This window comes from Harpia harpyja, chromosome 11 (assembly GCF_026419915.1).
Source record: "Harpia harpyja isolate bHarHar1 chromosome 11, bHarHar1 primary haplotype, whole genome shotgun sequence".
NCBI lineage: Eukaryota > Metazoa > Chordata > Aves > Accipitriformes > Accipitridae > Harpia > Harpia harpyja.
Genome location: NC_068950.1, coordinates 3859044 through 3884254, shown reverse-complemented (window position 1 = coordinate 3884254; position 25211 = coordinate 3859044). Strand labels below are relative to the sequence as shown.

The 25211-nt window shown below is 43.3% G+C and overlaps 1 protein-coding gene across 1 annotated transcript in view; it reads left to right on the top strand.

Annotated features, from left to right (window-relative positions):
- The window catches only part of LOC128148297 (fibrillin-2-like), a 116356-nt gene that overhangs the window by 6293 nt on the left and 84852 nt on the right, over window positions 1-25211 (top strand). Inside the window, exons 3-6 of the mRNA XM_052801985.1 lie at window positions 14062-14144; window positions 16367-16465; window positions 21140-21235; window positions 23315-23410. Of these exons, the coding sequence (XP_052657945.1) occupies window positions 14062-14144; window positions 16367-16465; window positions 21140-21235; window positions 23315-23410 (374 nt within the window). The remainder of the gene's footprint in view (window positions 1-14061; window positions 14145-16366; window positions 16466-21139; window positions 21236-23314; window positions 23411-25211) is intronic.

The window sequence follows — 25211 nt, the reverse complement described above, 5'->3', positions numbered from 1 at the left end:
CTTAGCTGCATTACATGGGCCTGATCTGGCTGCTTGCCTGGTGAGCCCCTGGCCACCACCCGCAGCCACCATCCTGAACACTCTTGTTTCTGTGTGAATGTTCAGAAGTTTGTATCTCTGTTCTGAATGGAAGGAAACGGACAAACAGATTTTTGAGGATTTGCTGGTTAGATCTAACGACGAACCAGTGCAGAGTCCTAACTTATGCTTCCTCTTCTCCTTCGTGGAAACCTTCTGCTCAGGGCTTCCGGACTGTCTGTAGCCCTGTCATATTTGTTCCTTGAAATAATTTGTTTTCCCAACACAACTTAAGTGTTTTGCTTTCATACACTATGCTTGAGACCTTCTATCCTGCCAGATCTCAAAGCCTTTTACAATGCTAACATGCCATTCACAGATCACTTCATCCATGGCAGAAGTGGTTTTGCTTCCAAAATGGATTATGACAGACAGATACATTAGAGGACTCAAAGGACAGTCGCCTATCTTGACAAGCTAGATCTGGCTTTTGCTCTACCATTTATTCTTGTATGGGCCTCCTTTTCTCTTGGGTGGGTGGAATTGTGTTGTATCACAATTTGGACAAGAAAATAGAATCACACCAGAACTGCACAGAGAAGTGTGACCCAGATGTCTTTATAGGGAAATTTTTACCAACTCTGGAAGAATCAAATACCCAAACATATTTGGTGCTCCTTCCTTCATTTTCTCTTAAATATCTTCTACTCCTACACATAGCACAAATAACTTTCCGTGGGTTTCCCAGGAAAGTCTTGAGTGAGCCCAAGTAGCAGAGGATATCTGCTTGCTTTTGGTGGCAAGTTACTTTGTGTGAAGTCTTAGTCGGTTAGTACTAATAGAAATGCACAGAATCGTTTAATGTCATAGAGCTCGTAGTGAGAAACTGCTCTCTAGTAACTCCGTGAGCAACACAAGCTCTCCTCGCTGACGTCTGGTGACCTGGCTGTGCACGAGGACAGTTGTAGATGTCGGTAAAAGAGGCTTCAGCAATGCAGGAGGAAAGATTGTATATGTTTCTGCTGGAAACGTATGTATTTGGAGCTCCGGTTCCATCCCATTCTCCTTTAATAAAGGGAAAAGTATGAAATAAATGCAAAGCATGAAATAAGCGCAACATAAACAAGCCTGTTATTCACCAATGCTTTTACAAATAACAATTAATAAAGTAATGTGGAGCAATAAATCACAGCCAAAGCCATGATTTAATCTGTCCTTAAACTCATTAAAGTAGAGACAATTTAAAATGACCGTCTCCTGAAAGGAACAGCACTGACAAATCCATTTATGAGGCAGGATTTGAATGGGATTATTAGTTTAATGAACTATTGAACAGTTTCCAAGAGCAAGAATGTGTTTAACAAAGGGGAAAGAAAAGATGATTAGTCTGCAGCCAGCTGAGCTCTTTGCTGGCAGTATGATTTCCTGTAAGTTCATGGCTGCCTGTTTTTTCAAGTAAGAATAAAGGCTCAGCTATAGCTTGACTTTAAACACAACTAATTATGTCAAGCCCATTAATTATGAAATGGCCACTGCAATTGAGAAGATGGATGAAGAGAGGGTGTTTGGAGAGGCATTTGTCATACCTCTTCCATTGCTCTGACTTATACAAAAAGACAGAGAGGTGTCTAAATTAATTGTGGGGAATGGGGAATATGTGGAGTTTCCAAGCTGCTCTCCCACAGATTTTTGACACCTTCTTATCTTCCAACTTGACACTGGGGAATGGAGAGGAAAGGCACATTGTAACTGCAAAACACCAGCGGAAGAGGAGTTTCTGGGATGTAGATGAACTCTCCATCCACCACCCTAAGCTTGGCAGCTCGGATGCAGTGGAGAGGGAAAGCCACGGGCTGTGATTCTGGGCCACGTGGCACCAGGTTAAACTGGAGCTGACACTGGGATGATGTTTAATGTCAAGGGGAGATCTGCCATAGCAGAGATGAGCTTTACCGCTTTTGCAGTTTACTGTGAGATGTGCACAGAGAGCAGATGATTTCCAGCAGCGTTTTAATCTGACTCCATCCCTGACACTGCAGTTCCACAAGCATCTTAGTACAGGAATTACAAAAGGTTTTTTTTGCACCAGTAGCAATTGTAATTTTCTTCACTCTTGCTTTAGGTTTATCGGAAACATGTGCCTTTAAAAAGAGCTGATGCCCAAAACACAACCAGCACTGTCAGATGTTTCATGATTCAGTCCCTGATTCTGCCTCTGCCAAGTTCAAGCATAAAGTTTTAGTTGACTTCGTTGAAAGGAATAAGTCCCAAGTGGGAGTCAGCAAATCTTTTCTGCAGTGTTACCATCTCTGCTGCTACTGTAAATCTAGTGAGAGGTATTGATTTCCTCAACATCCCAGAGTGAAGGTCTTTAAATGTAGAAGTTCAGCTTTCATTCCTTATAAAAAAATTGATTTCTTGACCTCGAAGTGATAGAAAACTTGCTTGAAAATGAAATCCTGTTTAGAGCAAGAACCAAGGTGCTACTAGGAGGTGGTGGAAGTTAAATGTTCCATTTCTTAACTTGATCTTATAGTTTAGGCAACCAGACTCTCTCGTACTGATTGTGTGGGTTGTTTGTGAAAAAGAGCCGGTAACTATGGTGATTTAAATACTTAAAAAAGCAAATTTGTGGGGTATGTCACTAACTACACCAACTGAAACTACAAGCACATGTAGCCAAAGAGTAACAACAGGACTCGAGTACTTACTAAAAATTGTTGCCTAAAATGGACTGTGCTGCTTGTGGTTGCCCACGTCGTTGCAGTTGGACTAGTAGTTGGACTTGTAGGTCCCTTCCAACTGAAATGTTCTGTTCTATTCTATTCCATTCCACTCCAAACACTGGTTTTCTTACAAGATGGTGAAATGCATGTTCATGCATGCACAGAGGACTCTCCATCTGCAAGGAGGCAGCTTTGGGGCATCTTCACTTAGAAATGGTGAGGAAGAACATGGCAGGGAAGACTGTGGTCAAACTGTAGCAAATCTTTCTTGCCTTCCCCCACCACATTCCTGCCCTGGGCAGAATGTGTGTCTCCATGCTCCAAGGCTTGCTAAAAATGAGTTTAGAGTGAGTGTACATCACTTCAGTAAAGGTGCAACTGGAGCTTCTGTCACTGTGACCCAGTCAATCTCTTGAGCACATTTTGGCTGTTTCCAGGTCCACATACTCCACACATAAACCTTGATATTTATTCATAAAGCCAGAGATGAAATACTACAAATAACAGGAGGAACAAAATTAAGGCAGCAGCTGGAAACTTCTGACTTAAGAGTCTTGTTCCTAAATTTTCCTTGTGTCTTGATTTATATTGTGAAATGGTTGATCTTGGACTTCTGGCCTAGGCTGGTTTCTCTCATTATTGGCAGGAAACATGAAGGCGAGTATTGGCATGGCAAAAGATTATCTGGCGTAGAAGTTAATAGGTTATATGGGTTTTGTTTGGAAGTTTTAAGAACTGTATTTGAAGTCTTGATATATTTCAGAATTTAAGGGAAAAAAAAGATGGAAGAGTTGGTAATGCTGCTTTCCAAATGAAAGTGTTAAGCAGTTCCTGGAAATCAGTTGCATTTTTAGGCTTTTTCAAAGGAAAGTCTTCTCTAGGGTTCCTTGCTGATATATAGGATTTAAATTTATATGTGCACCAATAAAGGAAGATTTTCCCTACCATCGCTCATACAAAATGTGTGAAGATCTGAATAAAGGGGAAAAAATACTATTATTGACAAAGAAAAGGTGTATAACAAAGGATTTTATAGACCCCCTTTGCTAAAAAAAATTGTACGCATTATTGGGCTTGAACTTGGCACTAATCTAAGCAAATAGAATCCAAAACCTATACAGTCTTTGTAAGACTTTCCTTGCATTTTGCTTCATTCCTTTTATGAAACTGAATAATAATCATGCATCTTTTAAAAATTATTTCCATCTCTTCCCCCCCTCCCCCCCAATAAATTTCAGCTAAAATTCAGGTGTCTACACTGGAGTCAGCTTTGCATGGCTCGTGTCTCCTAAACTTGGGCAGTACTTTGTTGTAAGCGTAGAGATTGATTTTGGTGTGATCTAGTTACCTTGGTGGCAGCCAGGCAACCTTCTCAGCTTGGCTTTCTCTTTATGTATGTGTGTCTGGAGTCCACATGTGCAAGGGGTCCTGCCTGAGTGCAAGGAGGAATTTTGAGCTGGGGCTGCAGTTTTGTACTGGGGATCCAGAGGTCCCTGGTGGGACTTCCCTTCGTTGTAGTCTCTTGCTCCATCACCTTACTGATGTCCTTACTGATAGCTGCATCTCAGCAGGAGAAGGACAGGGGGCTGAGATGCAGTCTTGAAAAATTACAGATCCCTGTATCTCTGTATTAGACATATCAGACATGGCCTGTCCCCAAGGCACCCAAAGCTGCCCTCTGCTCTGAATTATGGTAGGAAATTCAACCCTGGGCTCAGAGACAGGAGGCGTACCATCAAACACTAGAAAGGCCCATTTAATGCTGTTTCAATTTCAATACAAAGAGAATTTAATATGTATTAGAAGTAGAAATGTAATAACCATCTGGAAAAAATAATTTAATTTCTCCCCATTTTCTAATAATATAAAAATGAAAACAGTAAACACCTGAGTAACTTTGAAATTACATAATTGCTCAGTTAAAAGGCATAGATTTTGATATCATGCATTTTCCTGGTTAATTAAAGAAAATGCTAAATTAGGTGTCAAGGCTATCTTTAGTTTCAGATCATGCATTCTCCAGGAAAAAATAACTAAAACATAAAAACAGAGATTAAAGTAGCTGCTTAAATTAAGGCTTCCTTTCTGTTAACTGAAATAACCAAGAAAATACAGTCTCTGTTCACTTAAACCAATCTTTCTTGTCTAGAGCTCCTCCTAAGTTCTGGGAGGAGGAGCAGTCAGTGATGCACTCTTCCACCTCTTCCCAGACCTCCCTGTTGCCTTAAGGAGAGCCACAGTGGAGGATCAACAGCTGAATTGAGGTGCTTGAAAGGCTCAGCTTTCTTTGAGCATCTTATGTCAAGGTCTTCTGAGTCCTAGCTACTCAGTCTGGGCTCAGGCAGAGATCAGGTCAGCATTGCTGGGCAGCAGAAATGAGAGATGCTCAGTAATGCTACCTGGGTTTGCTCAGGAGGGAGCTGTGTACCGGTTCACACCACCTTTATCCCCGGGGATGGAGGTAGGGATGCTCCTGGGGCCAGGGAAAGTAAAGGGTCTCCAGCAGGAATGTGAGAGACACTGTAAGTCTGGGGCTTTGGTGAGATCTGAGAAAAATGTTTCTGTACTACAGATTTATTACTTGAGTTGAGTGTTACAGGTATTGCCGCGCGTCTTAGGAAAGCCATCCATAGCTCGGCTCAGCAAACAACTTCAGGAGGTACTGAATTCTGAATACTTTTGCGCTTGCAATATTACCCAGCAAAATAGCAGTTTTAAGGTGTGTGGCTTCCGCTGGTGGTAAGAGAAAGTTAGCAACTCTGTACCTTTAAAACCAAATTCTTAGAACCAAAAATAATTGAAACTGCTGGGACTTGAACCCATTCCTAAAAGCTAAACAGATGCTGGGCTGCTTTGCAGAATAAGAGGATGATGTTTCAGGTGGGAGGAATGAAGCACCTCCTCTGCAGGACCGAGTCAATATCCTTACATTAAACGAGGTTGTCTGGATAGGAACAGCTGGCTTCTGCAGTGGTATTGCTCTACTTTCTCATTTGCAAGTTACTTATCAAACTGTATATGTTGCTTGAACACATATAGGCCTGGGGAAGTAAGCAGTGAACGTAGAGATAGCACAGTCCTAGACTCGTAAAACTGATATATCACTGAAATAAATACTTGCAGTACATTTGATGGATCTGGTAAGTCAAGAATGAGGAGGACACAAATATGCTCCCCTTTAGGCCAAGGATCCAAAAGTCAGCATTGTTTCAAATCTGTTCTCACGCCATGACACAATCCCAAATCCCTCTGGGTGGGGAGACGCATTACCAAAAACCACTATCACATTTGGCAGTAATTATTGCCCCCCCGGTGATCTCCACTGAGGCCAAGGGTGACTGATGCCTGCAATGATGCTCCCCAGTTATTGTGAGAGATGATCCCTGGGGCCCAGCAAAGAATCAGGCTAAGATCAAAACCAAAAAGAATCTTGAATTATAGGAAAAATTTCCAGCTCAGATGGAGAGGTAGGATCATTGTCCCTGGAATAGCCATGTGCTTAAGTCATATAAGACACATTCATTTTATTTGACTCTTTGCACAGGCATGAATTTCATGATGAAAGGAGGGCTGTGGGTGGGGGGCGAATAGTCTAAAAGAAACTTGTATGTCTCTTCCCCCAAATAGCTCTTCTGTGGATAGCAGACAACCCTCCTTTTTGCAGTATCAAATCAGAAGTCCTCACTAGCCTGGCATTAGCTATATTTTCACTGAGTTGTTGAATTTACAGCAAAGGGTAACTCTGAATGACTTGGGGAAATCTAGAGCAGCGTTTGGGCTGATGGCCATTCCTAAAGCTGAACAAGTAGAAGTGCATTGAGAATTGACCAAATCTGTTGCTGGATGGTTTGATTCCCCATAAATATTTCTAAGCTGAAACTTGAAGACAGAAAAAACCTGAAAATAAAGTAAGGGACAGGGAAGGTAGTGACTATAAGCATGCCAAGGGGTTTCCATTCTTCCCATGTAAGTTGTCAGAATAGCTGCACCCCACCCCAAACTGGGTGTGTTTGCAGAGGGGAAGAGAGATTTTCATGTCTCTTGAGATATCCCAAGAATAGAAAGAAAGAAGAACAGAAGAAAAATTGAGAAGATCGGGCAAGCTTATTGGACTTCTAAAATTAGGAGATTGTGCTCAAGCAGAAGAGGGGGAGATAGCTCCCCTGGACCTGCTGGCCGTGCTGCTTCTACAGTAGCCCAGGATGTGGTCTGCTGCTGTTATGGATTTCTCCTACGATGAATCTCACCCACCTATTTTGAGGACCAGTACCACAGATGAAGTCTCTTATCTCTTGATGATTAGGTTTGTGGCTGGATAGTTAAGCTGTGGTGCTTCTCATCCTGAAATAATGAGGTGGTGATCCCATGTGCTGGTGGGAAAGTTGCCGCTCACCCTTCCATAAAACACTGGGCTCCAGCCCTACTACTTAGCCTGCACAGTTGTACTTTGGCAGGGCAGGAGGGTGGTTTTTACTGAGTGTTTTGTTTGAAACACTTAGAGAAAAAGGAATTTGTGCTTGGTCACTTGCCTGACTTACATCTGGGGCCTGGTAAAAGTGCAAGCCATACTTTTATTAACAAAGTCTTAGTTTACAAAAAGACAAAGTAGTATGAATTTCTGAGAGCACCTACTCAGCAACCTTGACTTGTTCTCATCAAGATAGCAGAGAAAACCTGCAAGAGATGTAAAGTGTTGGCATCTCTGCCCTTACCAAGAGACTCAATCTGGTCCAGAGAACCATTGCTCAGTGCAGCCAGACCTTCTTAGCTCAGACTCCTTTTCCCATTGAAAAGAGAATATCTTGAAAAGTAGTGCTCAGGAGACAGTCACAGCACTGAGGACCTGTTTTCACCCAGCAGGAAGAAGTTTTAGATTGTATCAAGGAGGGAAATAACAAATTACTGTGATAAATAAGGAAAAGGATCCCCATGCTCAGGCAGCAGATACCCAGTCCAAACTTTTCCAGGCAGACACAAAGAAAACAATGAGCTGGGAGAAGCGTTTGCTGGACCACTGAGCATGCACCAAAGCAGACTAGTTCTAGGCTCTCAGTCACTGGACAAGGGTCTGGACTTGGTGAAAAGAGCAGGAAATTGGCCCAAAGTAACGAACTATAGTGAATTCTTCCTGAATTAATATGTTGAATCCCCCTGGATGAGGCCAGTGAGAAGGAGAACATGTGAGCAGCCGGGGGAACAATCCTTGTGCAGATGAGAGCAGCTCTGAGAATTACCCCAGCCCTGGCAAGCCACCAATTTTCATTCACTTCTGTCTTCCTCTAATTTAAGGAATGGAAATACTGCTTCTGAAGGCCAGTGACAACTGAGGTACGCTGATTACTCATGACAGGGGAGACAAATCCTGGGCTGCTGTTCCTGCTGTCTGGAAAGCACACGCTACATGTAGCCAAGGGTTCATTAGCCGTGGGTCTTGCTGGATGGCAGGAGAAGTGCTCCTTGCAAGACACTGCCGTTACTACACAAATCAGCCCTTTAGTGACTGTGCAGAGCTTTCTGAAGAAGGTTTGGAGAGTTCATTCTAGCTGGGTATTCCTTCTGCCATGGCTGAAGGAGTGGACACAGACCTGTGTGCATGCACGTGTATTGAGGACATAGCTGTGGGTGAGCAGGAAGCTCAGGGTGACTTGACTTAGTTTTTGGCTAGCATCTGAGTCTGCAAAGTGTTCTCAGCCTGGACTTCAGACACTGTGCTGTCTGCCCTCTCCTACCTTTAACAATGAGTACAATTCTGCTGCGGTTACACTAGGCATCTGACAATAACTGGCAGGACAGAGTCTTTTTCGGCTGCTTGCTCAGCTAGTAGGCAACAATTCAGTGCTCTAGGCTGTATTTCCCAGGCTGCTAACAGGAACAGGCTGCTGCAGCAACAGCCAGATGCCGCTTGCGTTCTGTCCCCACAGGCGGGCTGGCACCCTGAGCCTGTGGGCAGTCTTGTGGTATGGACTGTCTCCCAGTCCTCGCTCATGCCTCCGACTCCATTGTGGATTTGGGAAAAAGGCTTCTCTTGCTAACAGTCATGCATTTTCACATCACATGGCCACAGCTCTGCTCTGCTCCAGTGGTTTTTTCTTGGCATCTCCCAATTCTCAGATGGAGTCACTGCCAGCAGGCAGCATTTGGTGCCATCAATTGAAATTCATGCTTACTTTGTCCCTGCTTATCTCTATAATCCTATTGTTTATTTAAAGTGGACAAAGAAGACACTATAGCTAGCATTGCTTTTCCCTCGGTCCTTTTCTTAGCATCACTCTTTTGGCCATATTAATTTTAATGAAAATAGTTCTCTTTAGCAGCTGAGCTCTTTCAGCCTTTTCCTAGGCTGCACAGAAGGTGATGAGGGAAGATCTGCCTCATATAGGCAGGTCTATTTTTGCATCAGCCATGCAAACCATGGGGGTGGACCAGCAGTGCAGTCATTTGCCAGAAAGCATTGCTAGAAAGGACTGGCACAAACATGTCACCTCTTATCTTTATGGCTTTAACACCCAAAGGAAAAGTCACGCAGGCATAAGCACCATCTCAGCAGTGTAACTATGTCTCACCAGGACTGCATCATGTCTGGATAAGACCCTCTTGCTACTGCTGGCTAGCAAGGAGGCAAAGCTGACAGTGAGTAGAGCTAAAAAAACCCTCCTGATTTTTAATTTAGGACTGATTGCTGTGAGGTTTCTTGATAGTTCTGAAATATCTGTGGATTTTGATTATCTGCAATAATCAGAATGTTGTAGGCAAGTTGATTGAATTTAAATGATTTTCCCTCTAACCTTGACCTTCACATTCTTAGGAGCTCTTCACCACAAACTATGGTTGCAGTTTTCTGTTTATCAACTAAATGACATGCCTTTCATCCACACCTTCTTGCTGATGAGAACATGGGTTTCCAGCTTGTATTTCCCAGGATCGAGATAACTGCTGTTAATTTTAAAAAGTAATTTTGTCACAACTTTGCTGAAGATGTTGGTTTTCTCATACAAAACAGCATTCTCCTTATTGAGTTCTTGCTTTGGAATCTAATTTCATTCTCCCTCTAGGTCATTTCTGTGACACCATTAATTTGAACCCATTCAGAATGGATTCTGCCCATGTTTTGTTTTGAAACTTTGCTAATTTTTAGCATATGCTTATAAAGGTTCAGTTTTGGAGGAACAATTGTGATCTGGTAGTTTAGCCTACTGTGTAACAGGGTGCCCAGGACCTCTCCCAGGATCCCTGCACAGAGCTTGATGAAATCCTTGGCTGACTGTCTTTTAGAAGGAGTGGTACATGCCACCATAGTTAAAAATACATACTTCATTATCAATTTCATTCAGCTTCCACTTTCTTCTGTCTTAGTCTATGGGATTGATGCCAAATACCTCTTCCTTCACTGACTTTGACAAAAAAATCCCTGATTAAATGGCTATATAATATTCTTTAATCTTCAACAAGGCTTGAAGTAGCCTGAGGCCAGGGTGTGAAGATCATTAGTGTACTAAGGTTAATGGCTACCTCCCTCGCATAGCTGTTCACATCGACGTATGGAAAACAGGGGACCAGCAAACAGATTCAGGTGGAAGTTAAACTGCAATATTTGGTGCCTGGCTCTGAGTTGTCTGGGCTGCCTACACATTGCATGGAGAGCCCTATATCAAAAAAAGATCATCCACCCATCCATCCATCCATCCTGTATGCTGGGAACCTGAGGTCTGAAACTTAGGCTTTACAGGACCTCCATCTGCTCAGAGTGAACTTATGTTCCCAGTTAATGCCAACCACAGACATATGTCTACTTCTAACTGGAGATTTACACTTGAATATCAGGGGCAGTACTAGCTAGCTTTGTGTTTTATCCAACCTAATGCAACCAGGAACTGCAACCCAAGATGTTCCCCCATCTGCAGGGAACCTTAATCCATATCAGCAAAATCAGCTCTGCATTCAAGGTCTCCTTTTAACTTCTAAGCCCAGGAGAAGCAACAGATGCCCAGGCTTTTGGAAAATACAGGCGCTTTTGAAATCAAAATACAGATTTACTCTCCACCTCCAACGATAGCACCAAATTATTTTAGCAGAGCCCTTGATTCGATGTTTGCAGGGCTGGTGAAGGAGGCTCCACATAGCACTGGGCAAAAGCAGGTCATATGGAAAAAACAGTTGCCACAGTTTCTACACAGGTCATCGTGAGATCTGGGAAAATTAGAACTGGGAAGCAGAGTAGCACCCTTCATTGCACAGAAAGTCATTCAACATGGTCTGTGCAGCTCAGGGCTCTTCTAGTCACCATGAAGAGTAGAAACTAGGATTGCTTTTATGTGGGAACATCATTGCTCAGTACAGGGTTCCTCAGAGTTTGCTCTCAGTCCAGCTCAGTGTTTTTGTCATTAATGCAAACACTGCCCAGTTCCTTTTTCCATGGGAAAGCATTCTACTTCTTCCACTTTGGAAAGGTACACCAGCAGCATATCTGCTGCACATCTGCTGCATGTCTGCTGCATGTCTGCTGCACATCTGCTGTATATGTCTGCACATGTGCTGCATTTCTGCTGTCTCCCTGTTTTGTGTCTGCTGTGTGTTTGCTGGATGTGCTCTGCACATCTTCAGTGTGACTGCTGTACGTACACTGTGTTTCTGCTACATCTGCTGTGCATCCTCTGTATATCTGCTGCATATCTGCTTTATGATTGCTGTGTGTTTTCTGCACACATGTTGTATGTATGCTTCATCTTTGCTGCGTGTCTTCTGTGTATCTCCTGTGCATCTACTGCAATCATGCTGAAGGTGGAAGACTCATGTATGCCTGGGTAACTGATTCAGGGTTGTCTGGAATCCACTACCCTCTCCCAGCCAGAAAAGGAATCTGCTGCCCTAAAGCACTACAAGTTCTTGCCAAAGTCCAGACTAGAATCTGGTAGATGGGCACTACAGAGTGCAGCTGAGATTGGCTGTTGTGCCCAGGGCGCACAACCATCCCAGCACCCTCCGCCTTCCCACTCCTGGCTCGCTGCAGGAACTTGAGAATGGCAACCAGAGGAAGAAAATCTTCCCCAAATCCCCACCACTCAGGCAAAATTTCCAGGCAGAAACAAAGGCAAGTTCAGGAAAAAAGACTAATGGCACACCTACTGTAACAGAGACGTCAGGATTTGAGGAAGGACAAGCAAGACAAGTTCTGCAGTAAGCACTTCACAACATGGGAGGGAAGTAGAACCGTTCATGGTTAAAGCAGTTTCGACACAGCCACAGGTAATGGTTGGAGTGCTGTTTTAAAGGAATGAAGGGAAGCTGAGACAGTACCTGCCTTATTATGCATGGTTCTTGCTGGTGGCAGAATAACAGGGAAATAAAAAGAGACTGTTCCCTGGAAAATGAAATTAATTTGCTGATCTAGCTGAAGATCAGGGATAAATCGACACATTTTCAGAATTGAAAGAAAACCCAAACAAATCAACCAATGCTTTTGGAGTTTGTAAAAATTGGATATTGTTGTTGCTTCAGTCTGCCAAATCCATCAATTTGCTCCCATGCGCCATCTAGCCAGAGCTATTTCTGCAGGTAGCTGTGATATGCTGGTAGTTGTGGAGGTGTACTTCGCAATGAAATGAATTACAGTGAACACAGAATCACAGAATCACAGCATGGTTGAGGTTGGAAGAGACCTCTGGAGGTCATCTGGTCCAACCACCCTGCTCAAGCAGGGTCACCTAGAGCCGGTTGTCCAGGACCATGTCCAAACAGCTTTTGAATATCTCCAAGGACGGAGAATCCACAGCCTCTCTGGGCAACCTGTTCTATGCTCAGTCACCCAAACAGTGAAAAAGTGTTTCCTCATGCTCAGGTGCAACCTCCTGTGTTTCAGAAACATCCCAAACTGCATAGCACAAAATTGCCAAATCTGATTCATTCACATAATCCCATCCTGTCTGTGCAATGATGGTGATAGTTACTATCACCAGCCCCAGGCAATCTGCTGAAGTGGTTGATGTAGAACTTAATTAGTAAAAATTAGAATGAGGATATGGAAATTTTGGACAATAGATCCTGACAAACTAATCTGATATTTTCCTTCTCTTATCAAAGAGAAAATTAAAGGGTGATGTAACAACCTACATAGGTCTACTGGGTGAAGAGACTTTGTTAACATACGGTTCTTCAATCCAGCAAGCAAAGATATAACAAGATCTAATGGCTGAAAGGTGAAGCTAGATAGATTCAGACCCCAAAATTAAGCTTAGAGTTTTAACAGTGGGGATTATTACTCACTAGAAAACCTCCAAAGTGTATGCTCATTCACTGGTGATTTTAGTTCAAATTCTCATGCATTTCTAAAAGATGTGACCCCTCAGTAAATCTCCAAGAAGAGGTTGGAGGGTTGCTAGCCAGGGTCCAGAGTAGGTCTAAACTCTCTGCCTACACTTACCTCTCTGCTGCCTTCCCCCATCTGTCTGATCCTGTGTTAGAGCCCCAGCACCTCTGCAAGGGGCTGTGTTCTCATGACTCCACACTTGACAATGTCACAAGAGTATGAACATTACCTAGGTTTGTGGTTTTCATGTTTTCTTTTGGGGATTTTTTCTTGGGAAGTCTGTTAGTTCATGTATGGATGTGTAGCATGGCACAACATGGTGTAAATGCTATGCTGAGGTATATGCTTGGGCTGGGTTTCCTGCCATCTTTGCTATGTGACATTGATTAAGACATCCAACAAAAAAGTGAAGACAAAGAAAACCATGGGCAGCCTGTCTGATAGACAAGTTGGAGTGTGCAGGAGTTTAATTGCAGAGTCAGAAAGGAAGAGCAGGACTTTGACCACCTTATGCATAAACAGCACTGCTAAGCTATGTTCACAAAAGACAGATGTCCTCCTCCTGTGCAGCTTATCAAGATATTCACTTGCTTGTGGTCTCTAGGGTTGTCTGGTATCTAGGTCTCTCTCATCCCATATGGAAATGCAGGTCTCCAACTGACTGTGTTTAACCTTGTGGGTATGGTCCCATGCCACGGCTTTGTGTCAGGGTAGCTCTGGCTGTGCCTCAGTTCCTCACTCCTCCATATAGTCCTAAGAGGGTCACTGTAAGATCAGAGCCCCAAAGCATTCTGCACAGGGAGGTCAGAAATCAGTTATTAAAATAATATATGGTGGCTCCTTTTGGTGGGAATTAAACATGGCTTGTTCAAACTCACAGTGAGGGAATGGAGTTTGGCAGAGAAATGTCACACAAGAAGCTCTTCAACTGCTCTCCTGCAGTGATGATACATGCTGAATTTATCCAATGGTACTGCATAGAAACAGAGGAAAAAAATTGTTTTTAATTTTCAGACCCAACGTCTGTGGCTCGAGGTTCCATTCCTACTGCTGCCCCGGCTGGAAAACGCTGCCCGGAGGGAACCAGTGCATTGTCCGTGAGTATCCATTTTCCCGTTAAGGGCACCAAGGGAACTAACTGCCATGTGGGAAGGAATGCATATCTCACATTTCAGCAGATGACAGAACATTTCATAATCCACTGGGACAGGAGCAGCGATTGCTGGGAGTTCTCATCTCTGCTAGTCTTGATTAAAGCAGGGTGGTTGCAATTGGTCCCATTTAGTGCGTGGCCTTTTATCTTCTGCCAAATTGCCACTGTGTTCCTTGTTGCTTGACAGTTTGTGTGCCTGCTTTAGAAGATTAGCCTCAAAGGAAAGCTATTGGTGACTCCTGAGAAAGTTATTTTAGAGCTGCTTGATTAGGTGAAATAATTCAGTCAGTTTCTAGAACAACAGCTAGATGCTGATGTTGCAAACTTGATGTCATGAGACGGTGTCTACAAGCAGGAATTTGCATCGTTCTTTGAGTGGCCATCCAAAGCAGGATGCTGATTTAGATAAATCACACCTCTATTTTGGCAGGTAGCTTTCCTATTTGGAGTAGAGCATTATTGGAATCCTAAGTGCTGATACACTCCTATAAAATCCATTAAGGGGCTGATGTTTTGCATTTCTGTCAATTAAAGGCATGAGCTATAGGGAGATGAAGGAGCCTGCCCTTTGGAGGATGCTCCCATGGGAAGTGAAAGTCAGCTTAGGAGTAAATAAATGAGATTCTTACTGGAGACAGTAGGGGTATTTGTACTCCATTTAGTCATGCTTCAGACTGAAACACAGCAAATACACTGGAGATATTAACCGTAACCTGGATATACAGAATAGCAGACAGCACTATGGGATGCTTGTATCTCCTAGTATTTTAGCTTTCTGAATAAATTTTCTGCATTAGGGCACACTTGGAATTGTATGTGAATGCCCTTTTCCAAAACTTCATAAAAGTAATTGACAGTGGGAGGTTTCAAGCTGAGGAAAACAGTAGGCTTCTCTAGTGGGATCTCCCACATAATACAGGTCATATATTTCAGAAGTAATTGCACCTTCAGAGTCAAAAACTCAGTCATCTTGGAGAGAAACACCTTTTGTTTCCTAATATAGAGCTGTCTGGGACCTCCAATGTACAAAACTGAACCCAGAGCTGCAAATACTCTCCTCTCAAAGGAAATGTTGTCTGTTGTTTTATGAGTGATGGGGCCAGTTAATGTGTCCTTGCACACAATAAGTAACCAGTCCCAGAGTATGGCATTTTACTCACTCAAGAAAGAAGGGCAAAAAAGAGGCATGATGTCTCAAGAGTTAAATGCATCCAACTTCGCCCCAGGTGATGGTAAGACATGGAGTTCTGCGCCCTCTCCTTTCCCCACAAGAAGAGACAGGCAAACTCATAAAATCCTCCTCAGATCCCTTGGATGTATCCCACCAAGGATACAAGGCTGGAGTTTAATGCTGGCTGCAGCGAAGGGTTAAGGAACTCACAGCCAAATAGCTGCTCAGTGGCATGCAGGGTTAGCGACATTCAGACAACTCTGCTGACTTTTCTCATAACTGTAAAACATGCCATCTGGGCTGGAGGTCCTCAGGGGACTGTGTGTTGTAATTGTATTTATAAAACACACAGAGATGAGATACTTTCATGGGGCTCTAATAAAATCTGTGCTTACACAGGTGGAACAATACTGCCAGCTATGCTCTTGGCTCCCATGGCACAGGAAGGGGAAGAGATTAGCAGGGGTCCCAGGCAAGAAAGGATGGGGATTGATACGAAGGCATCCTGCTGATGCATCTCTGGCTGACTTGGGCTCAGCCCCTCGTTCAACAGGAGATGCATCTCAGTAACAGCCAGTTTCCTCAATGCCAGACTGTGGACTGCAAAATGCTTCATGGAAACACAAAAATTTTAAGGAAAAGAACAACCTGGCTCAGTGTGAATGTCACTTGTCTCTGCTGAGAAACATTTTTAGCAGGCAATAGTGAAATGTGCCTTCCCCATCCTCTGCTGCTGAAAAAGCAATGTGGTAGCAGGACCAGCCACAGTCTGTGATAAAAGGAAGATGTCTCCAGGAACTCCCTGTGAGCAAGTGGGTCCTTCCCACTGTTGCTCAGCCCATGCCGAAGTCCTCAAGTGTTACTCCAGCTTCGTCCCCAGGTTATTATTCTTAAAAGAGATGATTTCACACCCTTTTGGCAGCCAAAAGTGCATCTGCGAGCAAGTTCACAGACTAGCACATTGTGCTAATCACTGTGTCCTATTCTTCCTCCAGCAATTTGCAGGAATTCTTGTGGTGATGGATTTTGTTCACGGCCGAACATGTGTACGTGCTCCAATGGACAACTTTCTCCCAACTGTGGCTCAGCTGGAGGTAAGAGAACATTGCTGGTGATTCTTCTCCCTCTGCAGTAGTTATGTGCTCTCTTAAAAATTTCCCAGTCACAATGAAAGGAAATCTCTGAAATATTTTGTGTTTTGGCAGCCAGGTTCTAATCTGAATTGGGTAGTAGTCACAAAATCTTTCATTTCTTGTGGCTCTTTTACTAATGGTCCTCATTGCCCTGATACCTGGAGAAAACTGGCAACCTGCTTCCAATTTCTGCTACTTTGGTATGAGAAATCCTACAGGTTGCAGCTCAAGAAATCATATCTCACAGCAGCAAGTAGTAACACTGCTGCCAAAGAGTCTATCGACCCCTGGCTGTTCTTTGAAGTGGAATTAAATCTGTCACTGCTTTTGTTAACCAAATAAATATATTTTTTCCAATGGAAAAATTAGTAAGTTTTTCTTAGCCTGTGATTTGGATGTCAGGGACCATTGCCCAGCATTTTTAGCAAACTGCAGTGACATGATGAAGTTGCACACTGGCAAAGTTGGGAATGCAGAAACTGCATTGCTACTTTTTCTGCTTTATTCTCCCATCGCAGACCTTCAGGACAAAAAACTGAAAAGCTCTGGGAAGAGGACTAGGTGGCTGAGGTTTCTGAAAACAAACTATGGAGGACTCAGCAGCGTAACAGTCACATATGCAGAAAGCAATTCCCATATCCCTCTGGTAGTCCCTGCAGGACGTATTCAAGACCAGATCTTGCTTGCAACCACCGCGTTACCCTGCAGCACATGGCTCTGCACAGAAAACGCTCCTTTTGCTTGAGTCTCAATCCTGATAGCTGATGGTCTTGCGTACTTTCTGGAAGGGAATTATTGCTCCTCTGTACCCTTTTTTCCACTGGGTTGTATTGCTGGAAAGGACCTGGGAGTTATGGTAGACACCAGGCTGGATGTGAGTCAATAGTCATATAACAGAGGTCAATGGCCACAAGTTGCCACTTGGGATGTTCAAGCTTGGGATCTTGAGGCATGACGAGAACTTTCGTACACTGGAGGGTGGTGCAGTGCTGGGACAGGTAACCAGAGCTGTGGGGGATCGCTCTCCTTTGGGGGTTTGAAGACTTAGCAAGACAAAGTCATAGCCAGCCTGATCTGGGGTGGGCAGCTAGATAGAGATGGCCAGCAAGCCCTTCCACCCGCGCTCCTGTAAGCCAGCACAGAGACCCACCTGGGTCAATGCAGGCTACGCACGAGCCAACAGGTCTGCCCGAAAGGGCTTCACTTTTTTCTAAAGCCAGTAGCAGTGTGTGAACGGGGATTGGCCTTCATTCTAGATCTCCAAATGATACTGGGTGACCATTTGCACCTGACTGTATAAGCAGTCCACCCATACATGATGACACTACTCAAACACACCAGCGAAAAAACTCCAAACCTGCAAGCAAAGGAACAGAGCTGTGGCACAGTGTTGTTTTAAGAAGGCTGATTTTGCTAGTGCCCTATGTGAAATGCAGAAGTTAATGGGATTTTATGGAGTCTTTTAAGGTCTCAGATGACCATTGCTAGAGACAACTCAGAAATTTATTTTCCATTATTGCCCATCTGTAGGCAAGCTATTGTTAATAAAGTGACTCGCAGGCATCTGATTGAAGGCCAGAGAACTAGCCCCCTCAAACCTCAAAACCACATTCAGGGTGTGACTCAAAGAAGGAAATTCCCAGAATCTGATTCCAAAGTGCCACGTTGTGCTACAGCCCTGCAGATGTGCCCTGCAAGCGCTCAGCACCAGAGCCTATGCGTGCGCTGCTCCGCAGACCTTCCCTGTGCTTTGCTGAGAGGAAGGTGCTGGAAACACAAAAGTTTCTGGAGTGAGGGTCCATATGTTAGCAATCATGGAGGAATGCAAGGAATGCTGTAAGCACTATATACGTTTGGGCACAGACCTGGCATTCCCCTGAGCCTGGGGTGGATTTCAGCATGCACTCGGGGGGAGGGGGGGGTAGGTTCCTCTGCAGGGGCTTCATCAAATCTGGCATTCATTGTGGGGATGTTTGGATCTGCATTTATCATGAATGCTTCAGGGAGGTAAAGAAGACAAATTGTGCATTCCAGAGGCAATAAAAGCCACTCTGCCTCTCTCTGTCATAACAAAAAGCTTGGTTTCCTACTTCAGGGAGTAAAGATATTTTAGGAGTAATTTGCAAGTGACTGTTTAGATAGTAGTAGTCAGTAAGCAGACAGAAAACCTGCCTGCAAACTCCACTACTGATGGCTGGCAGAACAGCTGCAGCCACTGATCCTTTAAAATAAATTGTAGAACTAATCCAATCCAATCCAATCATGGGAAAAGTTAACTAGGGCGAGCTGTCATTCTCTTTTTCCTAGAACTTCGGTCTCTGCTACCCTGGAAAATCCTGACAAAGCATAACAGGCCTTTAAATTCTTGGTTGAAAGATGTTCTTCTCCACTTCAAATCTGCAGGGGGTTCTACCAGTGCCAGCCCTGGAGATAAGTCAGATGGTGATGGGACTTCAGGGCTTTTGGGATCATGGCAGAAATAAGAAATGAGACCTGCTCCGTGCAGGTCCAGGAACAGTCTTTGCCAGTTAGTTGGAAAGTTTCTGGATGAGCATCATGGCTCTTCTTATGTCCACACCCTGAACTCCCCAAATTTCTCAGCTTCACTAAACCTTACCACTTGCTGAATGCATTGAACGTGAGGCTCAGGGTGCTGTGTAGGGAAGAGCTCTGACAGATGGACAGCTCTGACAGACAGACACTTCCTAGCTACCTCTGTCTCTGGGCAGCCCTCCCAGATTTGCTGTATGTAATGGCTTTCCCAGGGCTGATTAATTGTAGTGAGGGGTGTAGGGTGAGCATGTGCTGGAAACAGTGCCTTTTCCCAGAGAGACTGGTCTCATGTCTGACAATCTGGGCAATGCTTTGAAGCCTCAAGCTTAGTTTCTCTAACGATTAAGCTTTCATCTAAATTTGGCCTGATCTCTGGCCATAGAGCAATAGGAAGAATAGTAGACATCATGACTAATTCAAACCACACTAGCAATGCATGGATTAAATGTACAGCACATGTGCCGAGCATTTTGAATGCAAAGCTCTGAGACTTCCCATTCTGCTCCTCCTTCCTTTCAGGCTTCCTCTGAACAAGGCGTCAACCATATAATTATCCCTCTTGGACACTTCTGAGTCCTACTACCTTTTGGACAGACATTTTACTTGCACTGGCCCCATCTCTTCCCTTCTTGGAACTGATGTAGCATGCACAGAGAAGACACAAGCCACAGCTGAGCATCCACTCACATATGCAATCTCCAGCCCCACCTTCTTCAAGCTGCCAAGTCACGGCCCCTCCTATCCCTGGCAGACAAGAACTGTGGTGTACATGCTGAAAAACAGTTTTCACATAACTTGCTATAACCTCAGGCACTTGCAATTTGAGTTGTCACATCTTACAAAGGAAGAATGCATTGTTCCAGGCGTTTCAGTAAAGAATGAAAGCTGTTTGACCTTTATTTGTAACTCAGTGTTTAGCAGTAAACCTCCCCTTTTGGGCTCTTCTACTTAAATACCACATTCCTTAAACATTGAGTAGTGATGAAACAGTTAAAGCCAATACTGGCTTTGTGTCTACATCAGTATAAAACTTCCCGACTCTTATTTATTGCTATTGTTTTCCCACAGTGTATTAGTCACATTCAGTGTGTCATAATCTGGTGTGAAAGCTGAACTCTAACATAGAAAGAATAGATGATACGTGCTTTTCTTTTCAGATTTCTTAAAAAAACCTCTTGTATTAAATGAATCTCACCAATAAGGCCACACAGTAATTGTAAAAGGAAGAGAAATATCTTAGAAGTTGATGATTTTCCCCTGCCAAAGAAATTCTATCCCCCCAAACATCTCATAGGTCTTTTAATATGAAGGCATTTTAAAGATTAGACAGCCCAGAATGTGAAAAGCGTGTTTTGAAAATGGAGCAGCAATCTAAAAGTATACTAAAAAGGGTATGAAAATATTTGAAAAGTGTAGTATCCTAAAAGAAAGAATTGTTTAGAATGACAGTTATCAAAGAAAGGGAGATATCAGGAAATATGCCCTTACTCACAGTCACATGAGCTATGGCAGGACGTCCTGTAGAAAGGACAAAGCTGCAGATGTTTAATTGGGGTAGATTCCTTAATGAAGTAAAATGATGAGTGTCCTTGATTTCTGTGGAATAAGGCCTATTTATATTACTCTAAAAACTGTTTGCCATAAGACAACAGTGATACCTTGCCTTGTATGAGATGGACTTGAAGAATTACATCCCCTAAATTGCTCCTAGTTTCATACTGCCCATCGTGTTCATGGCTTTCCCCTATCTGAACAGTTCAATACTACCAGGTACAGGAACAATAAAAAGTCTTACGTCTAGGGAGTAAAGAACAGACTGCGGTATTTACTTTTGTAAGCAACTCTGGGGTAATTATACGTCAGTAAAAGTGCAAGCCTTTAACCACACCATGGGCTCATATCCTACCATGGGAAGTCAGCAGTCTCTCCATTTAACTTGAAGGAACTGGACACCTAACATCACCCTTAGATTCTGCATTGAGACAAGAAAGTTTTGAACATCCATTACATGTGAGGTGTTCACCTCCTGTCACAGACAATTTGTTGCATCATCGTGTAATATTTCCCTGCTCTTCTCCACAGTCCAAACCTGCAATGTGAGATGCATGAATGGTGGGAGCTGCAATGAGGAGTCCTGCCTCTGCCAGAAAGGCTATACTGGAACATACTGTGGACAGCGTAAGTACTGGCAACACCTGCTGTATACACGGTGAGCTGAAGGGCAAGGCTAGATTCATGCAGCCTCGTGACTAGAGAGGTCACCTTGCACACACTGATGTACTCTTTGATGTCATCCCTGTATTCTCCTCTCCACTGGAATCTCAGCCTGCTCTCCTTAGGGGGTATAGATATGTATCTATATCTAGATATATTAGGTATAATTTAACTGTAAATATATATAAAAATATATATGCAAATATATACATATATTAGATATCATTTCTCTGCAAATAGTTTTAGATAAACAGCATATTCTCTGGGAATGGGCTTTTTGTGGGAAACCTTCATTTTAGCTCAGATGAAGTCTTTCAATTAGAAGAATTAAAACAAAAAACCCCAAACAAACCAACATTTTTTGATTATAAAGTATGCCTTGTTACATTTGGGGGAGTTCACTTTTTAGTTCTGTTTATGTGACAGCACTGACTTTCTATAGGGAAACGTCAATATAGTAATTGAAAGAAATTTTTCAACATTTTATGACTTGGTTTTCTATTTTGCCAAAGCACCTATACCTTTCATAGGGAGAAATTCAGTTTTTTCCCCTAGTTTCCCATGAAAGATATTTGGCAATTTTAAATCATTGCTCATGCACATTGTAGAATTAACAACCAAACAACTTAGGTGCCATCTTTAAGAATTGTCTAGTAAGCAAGTACGCGCAACAGTTTTTAAAAAGAATCTCTGATCAAATGGAACTTCCCAGGCAAATTTCCAATCCCTGTATCAATGTGAGATTCACTAAAGTCTTCAGTGAAGTCTGTGAGAATTTTTTTAAAGATGGGCAAACCACCATATTTCCCCTAAACTTATCCTCAGCTATGACTGATTCATATTTGCTGAAACTTTCCAAAAAGTTCAACTAAAGGCAGACACACCATATGGAAAATTTCATTCTGAATAGCTAAAGCTTGGGAAAATTATAAGTAACAGCAATCCGGGGCTTATAATGGAACGTGCTAGGCAACCTTAATTATGTGCTGCTACCAGCTCCACCTATAATATCCTCAGTAGAGTTTTCATAATGGTTCAGATATTGGCAAGACATCACTGACAGGGCGGGGAACAATGGAGAGTCCCACTGGCAGCATCCCAGCAGAGCAGATTTCGGCTTCCTCGGCTCTAAGATGGGTGTAGCCTTTGAAGGCTGTGAAATGCAGCAGTACCTGGCCTCTCTGCAGCTCAGAGCTTAGCACTAGACCAGTGAGGGCCATGCTGAGGTATTGTACAAGATTGCTGTGGACCTCACCTTTCATGAGTTTATATTCTTCTCATCTTCAATGCGCTGGTGTTGCTGGGCAACTGAGTAGCTCAGAGAGTGAAGCTCCGTATAGGAACTTTAAGAAGTGTCATAACAGTCATAACAATCTCATTAGTCTTTACAGCTACTGAGATCTTTTTAGTAGGTCAATGGCATCTGTCACAACCAGCAATTGCTCATGTCATGTGCAGAAATGTTCCTACATCCTGTTCAATTAGCTTAGTCTCAGCCCAGGACCTAATCAGCAACCTACTCCTTTGACTTCAGTCCTAGACTATTGACTGCAGTTTTTCAACTAAGGGTAGCAGGTCTAATTTTAAGTCAATGAATACTTGTGTGCTGATCAGACTGGTTCTTCTTTGCTTTGGGTACGTGGGTTTAAACGGCTGACTAGTCCCCTCTCCTCACATTTCACTGTTGTCATACATTAAACATTTGCCTTTATGCAGTTTGTCATTTTTATCAGTTCCTCTTGACCTTGACATTTAAAACCCTATGCTGACCTGAATGAACTGAGATTCCAGAGTGTAGGAAATCCTCTCAAGTGAAATAAGAGTTTATAGCCTTTTTATAAATGAGTTCATTCATAAACAAGAAGTAATTTTCCAGGAAAAAATATTAAGACTTTTCTCTGTATGTTCACTGCATGGAGGAGACTCCTGACGGGTGAACAACACAAAGTAGGTGATATTCCAAGTCCTGCCAGCACCACACGCCTCACACTGTGGTTTCATTAAGAGCAGAAATCACTGATTTCTCTTTCTATTTCAAAATAGCTGTCTGTGAAAATGGCTGTCAGAATGGAGGTCGATGCATTGGGCCAAACCGTTGTGCTTGTGTCTATGGATTCACTGGTCCCCAGTGTGAGAGAGGTAAGGAACACATTTTCATGATATTGTCACTGACAGAGCATAGGATCAGGAGTTGTATATTTAAGCACGTGTATTAAGGATTCACAATTTTATGTGAATTTCTGCTCAATTCCTCTGCCTGATGATACAGCCTGTAATGACAACCTCATACCCAAAACACTTCCTGAGATCCCTGGTTATTACATGTGCAGGATGCAAAGTGCCTACTGACTGCACGGCTGCTCAGTGTCTCTGGATCCTCCTCTCCACATGTGGCCCCTTGTAGCTGTTTGTTAAACATCAGTAAAACTCCTTGCTGAGTACAAAATGGGTATTTTTCTCTTGCGCATTTCCCTGTTTCTTGTCTTGCTAACCTGGGAGTGGCTTAGAAATGCCAGGAATCCCCTTACCACAGCATCCTCATGAAGGGAAGGTGACACCATCAGTCCCTTCCTAAACACTAAGAGAGAAGGGAAAAGAAACGTAAGCCAAAACTTTCAAACATGTGATGGGTTGACCCCAGCCGGCAGCCAAACACCCATCCTACATCTCTCTCACTCCCCTCTCCCTTGGGATGGGTAGAAGACAGAAGGAAGTCAGAAAGACTCATGGCTGGAGATGATGTCAGGTTAATAAGGAGAGCAAAAGCTGTGTGTGGTAGCAAAACAAAATAAGGAATTGATTCACTACTTCCCACCAGTGGGCAGACATCCAGCCAATTCCTGGGAAACAGGACCTCAGCACCTGTAACGGTGTCTTGGGAAGACTAACACTGTAACCATCTTATATGCCCCCCCTTCCTCCTTCTTTCCCTGAGGTTTTATTGCTGAGCATGATGTCATATGGTGTGGAATATCCCTTTGGTCAGTTCTGGTCACTTGTCCTAGCTGTGTCCCCTCCCAGCCTCTTGCCCAGCCCCAGACTACTAGACTGGGGCTGGAAAGAAGCCTTGACATTGTGCAAGCACTGTTCAGCAACAGCTGAAACACTCGGGTGTTATCCACACTGTTTTAGCTACAAAAGCAAAACACTGCACCACAATGAGGAAAGTCAACTCCATCCCAGTCAGACCCAATACAGCCAGCTAATTTTGGTGCCCATCTTGAGTTACCCTGAGCTGGACTTGCAGGACTCCATGATCTTAAGGGTCTTTTCCAACCTAAATGATCCTATGATTCTATGACTCTCAGTGTTCACTGTTCCTGCTCAGCACTGCAAGTACGACTCACTGCAGCTCTTGCAGAGGAATGATGTCTAAGGAGTTAGGGACCACACGCAGTTAGGGACCACATGCAAAATGCTGGTTTAAGGACTTGGCCAGCTCGCACAGGAACTCCATCAGACATGGGTAGATGGCAGTTCACCAGGCGAGCACTCACGTCTCCCATCAGTAAGACCATTTCTGCAGCCTCCTGCCTCTCTCACTATATAGAATCAAATTCCTGCAGCAACTCAGTTTATTGCCTGAATTTGACCTGTCCTGTGTGCTTCAGGAGACAGTTACTTTTGGGTGAAGGAGGTTAATACCACGTACCATGAAAAATTAAAACTAATGATGTCACCAATGCTAATAGCTGATAATTTTCAAATGAACATGGACCTGAAACCCCAAAAGTCAACATTCCGACCTTTGCAAAATTATTTTCACTGATTAGTACTATAATTACATGAAAAACCTTGAAAATTATGACCAGAACTTAAGGTTTTCCATGAAAGTACCTTATTGTAGTAAAAATGTTTCAAAGGGAAGCATAAGCCAACTCTGGTTTATTGTAAACCTCATGCAGTTCGATGCCAGCTGCTCATCCAGTATGAATCGAAA